The sequence below is a fragment of the Penaeus japonicus genome, unplaced genomic scaffold, assembly GCF_977035675.1.
Source record: "Penaeus japonicus unplaced genomic scaffold, GWHDUDI00000001_assembly GWHDUDI00000003, whole genome shotgun sequence".
Lineage (NCBI taxonomy): Eukaryota > Metazoa > Arthropoda > Malacostraca > Decapoda > Penaeidae > Penaeus > Penaeus japonicus.
The window spans coordinates 34,786,609-34,789,108 of record NW_028234405.1 but is presented as its reverse complement, the minus strand read 5'-3'; the positions used below and the strand labels follow the sequence as shown (position 1 = coordinate 34,789,108).

The following is a 2,500-nucleotide window of genomic DNA, read 5'->3' as shown; positions in this document are numbered from 1 at the left end:
CCATTATTATTGAGATCATTAATATTTATCAAAAAATAATAATAATAAATAAATAAAAACATTCAAAAGGGAGATCTAAGTGCGAATACCGTGCCAAACATTTTCTACTTATGAAAATGTTTTGGTTTTAAGAGGACTGAGAGTGAAGAAAGGAATTTTTAAGACGTATATTGAGAAAGGGTTAGAGTTATGCATTAATATAGGGATGCGAGACTAGTGAAAGTCAATCGGAAAAGGAAGGATAAAGAATAAGAGGGAAGAAACAGGGAGTAAAACAAATCCAAAAATTTAAAAGACTAAAAGCGGCGGGAATCGGGAGTGAACGGGAGAGAGGAATGATACACTTCTGTCATCCTGTCATTAATATATCTAATTGTTATTTTTCATGATTTTATTACAGAGCACCACTTCGCCATGAACAAAGCCAAAGAAACGGTTGTCCTGGCCTACTCCGGAGGACTCGACACTTCCTGTATTTTGGTCTGGCTGCAAGAACAAGGTTTCGACGTGGTTGCGTACTTGGTGAGATTTGTTTTTGTTTTTTTCGGTCATATGAACGGATTATCGGTGGCTCATCCAGGAAAGGCTACACAATATATACATATATTTAATAAGTCGAATAAAAGAAATGGTAACAAAATGGGGACCGACAGTAAATGTGCTTTTTTTTTTTTTTTTTTTTTTTTTTTTTTTTTTTGAGAAAGAATTGGTACACATGTATCTTCCAATCTGACAACGCCATCTGAAGGACATTTGAGTGAGATTCAACTGCCTAAAAAATCACCAAAATACCCATTTAGACTTTGATGCTTAGCGCCCTCTTTATACATTTTCCCCTGGATTCGCCAATCCGCCACTGTTGCTTGTATATAGATATAATATAACTTATCTATTCTTTAGGGAAATATTAGTTCAGTTAAGTTACTTCCCGGAAGCTCAATAAAGATGTTTTATTTTTTAGGCAAATTTAGGCCAAGATGAAGACTTTGACGGAGCAAGAAAAAAAGCAACGAAATTAGGAGCAAAAGAGGTGAGACATTCAAATTCACCTATAATGTCTGTTATTACTATTATCATACATAAATTTTAGAGAGAAAAAAATGCAAATAATCTCTCTCTCTCTCTCTCTCTCTCTCTCTCTCTCTCTCTCTCTCTCTCTCTCTCTCTCTCTCTCTCTCTCTCTCTCTCTCTCTCTCTCTCTCTCTCTCTCTTTCTTTCTCTCCTTCTCTCTCTCCCCCCCACCTCTATCTCCCTCTCGTTCTCTCTCTCTGCCCCTCCTCTTTCTCTCTCTCTCTCTCTCTCTCTCTCTCTCTCTCTCTCTCTCTCTCTCTCTCTCTCTCTCTCTCTCCCTCTCTCTCCTCTCTCTCTCTCTCTCTCTCTTCTCTCCTCTCTTCTCTCCTCTCCCTCCTCTCTCCCATCTCTCTCTCCCACTCTTCTCTCTCTCTCTCTCTCTCTCTCCCTCTCTCTCTCTCTCTCTCTCTCTCTCTCTCTCTCTCTCTCTCTCCCTCTCTCTCTCTCTCTCTCTCTCTCTCTCTCTCTCTCTTCTCTCTCTCTCTCTCTCTCTCCCTTCTTCTCTCTCTCTCTCCCCCTCTCTCTCCTCTCTCTCCTCCTCTCTCTCCTCTCTCGTCCCCCTCTCATCTCTCTCTCTCTCTCTCTCTCTCTCTTTCTTTCTCTCCTCTCTCTCCCCCCACCTCTCTCTCCCTCTCTCCCCCTCCTCTCTCTCTCTCTCTCTCTCTCTCTCTCTCTCTCTCTCTCTCTCTCTCTCTCTCTCTCTCTCTCTCTCTCTCTCTCTCTCTCTCTCTCTCTGTAGCATAAAAAGTTGTATAACTCATGTCACTTCAAAAACTCATGTCATTAGAGACTTTTTTCTTGAACTTTCAGTAAAAAAAAAAATAATGATGAAATTCTGTCCATATAGTGCAACCGTAATTCTAAGATAAATAAAACAGTGAATCTCCTACAAAATAAATAAAAAATGACACTCATTATTTCCATATCACAAAGTATAACCCCAACCCCTTCACTCTTATTTAATCTTCAAGTTTCCCTCTTTTTGTACTTTAAAACTTGGGGACTTTGCAGGTTGTGATAGAAGACCAGCGTCAGGAACTTATTGAGAATTTTGTATGGCCAGCAATTTCGGCTGATCTGATCTTTGAGGACAGGTATCTTCTGGGAACTGCTTTGGCAAGGCCTTGCATTGTGAGAGGCATGATTGACGTGGCTAAGAGAGTAGGTGCAGGTGAGTGCAGAAAAGGTGAAAGGAATGGATGTAAGATCAATTATTTCTGTGTGATTGGTTTGAATTGGACTTTTAATTACAAAAGAATATATAGGAATCCAAAAGGCATATACAGAAATTGCTTTAAAAATATAATAGATTAATGAATAAAATTCATCAGCTTTCCTTTGGATATTTAAAAAAAATCAGCATAGTAATTTATATTCATAGTAATTCTAGCCATTGTTTTATATTTTTTATTGTTTGAATTTAGATTTT

The 2,500-nt window shown here is 38.6% G+C and overlaps 1 protein-coding gene across 1 annotated transcript in view; it reads left to right on the top strand.

Moving 5' to 3' along the window:
- Window positions 1–2,500, top strand: part of Ass (argininosuccinate synthase) — an 18,578-nt gene that overhangs the window by 6,065 nt on the left and 10,013 nt on the right. The window contains exons 2-4 of the mRNA XM_086531817.1: window positions 401–522; window positions 962–1,030; window positions 2,083–2,242. Of these exons, the coding sequence (XP_086387943.1) occupies window positions 415–522; window positions 962–1,030; window positions 2,083–2,242 (337 nt within the window). The 5' untranslated portion in view covers window positions 401–414. The remainder of the gene's footprint in view (window positions 1–400; window positions 523–961; window positions 1,031–2,082; window positions 2,243–2,500) is intronic.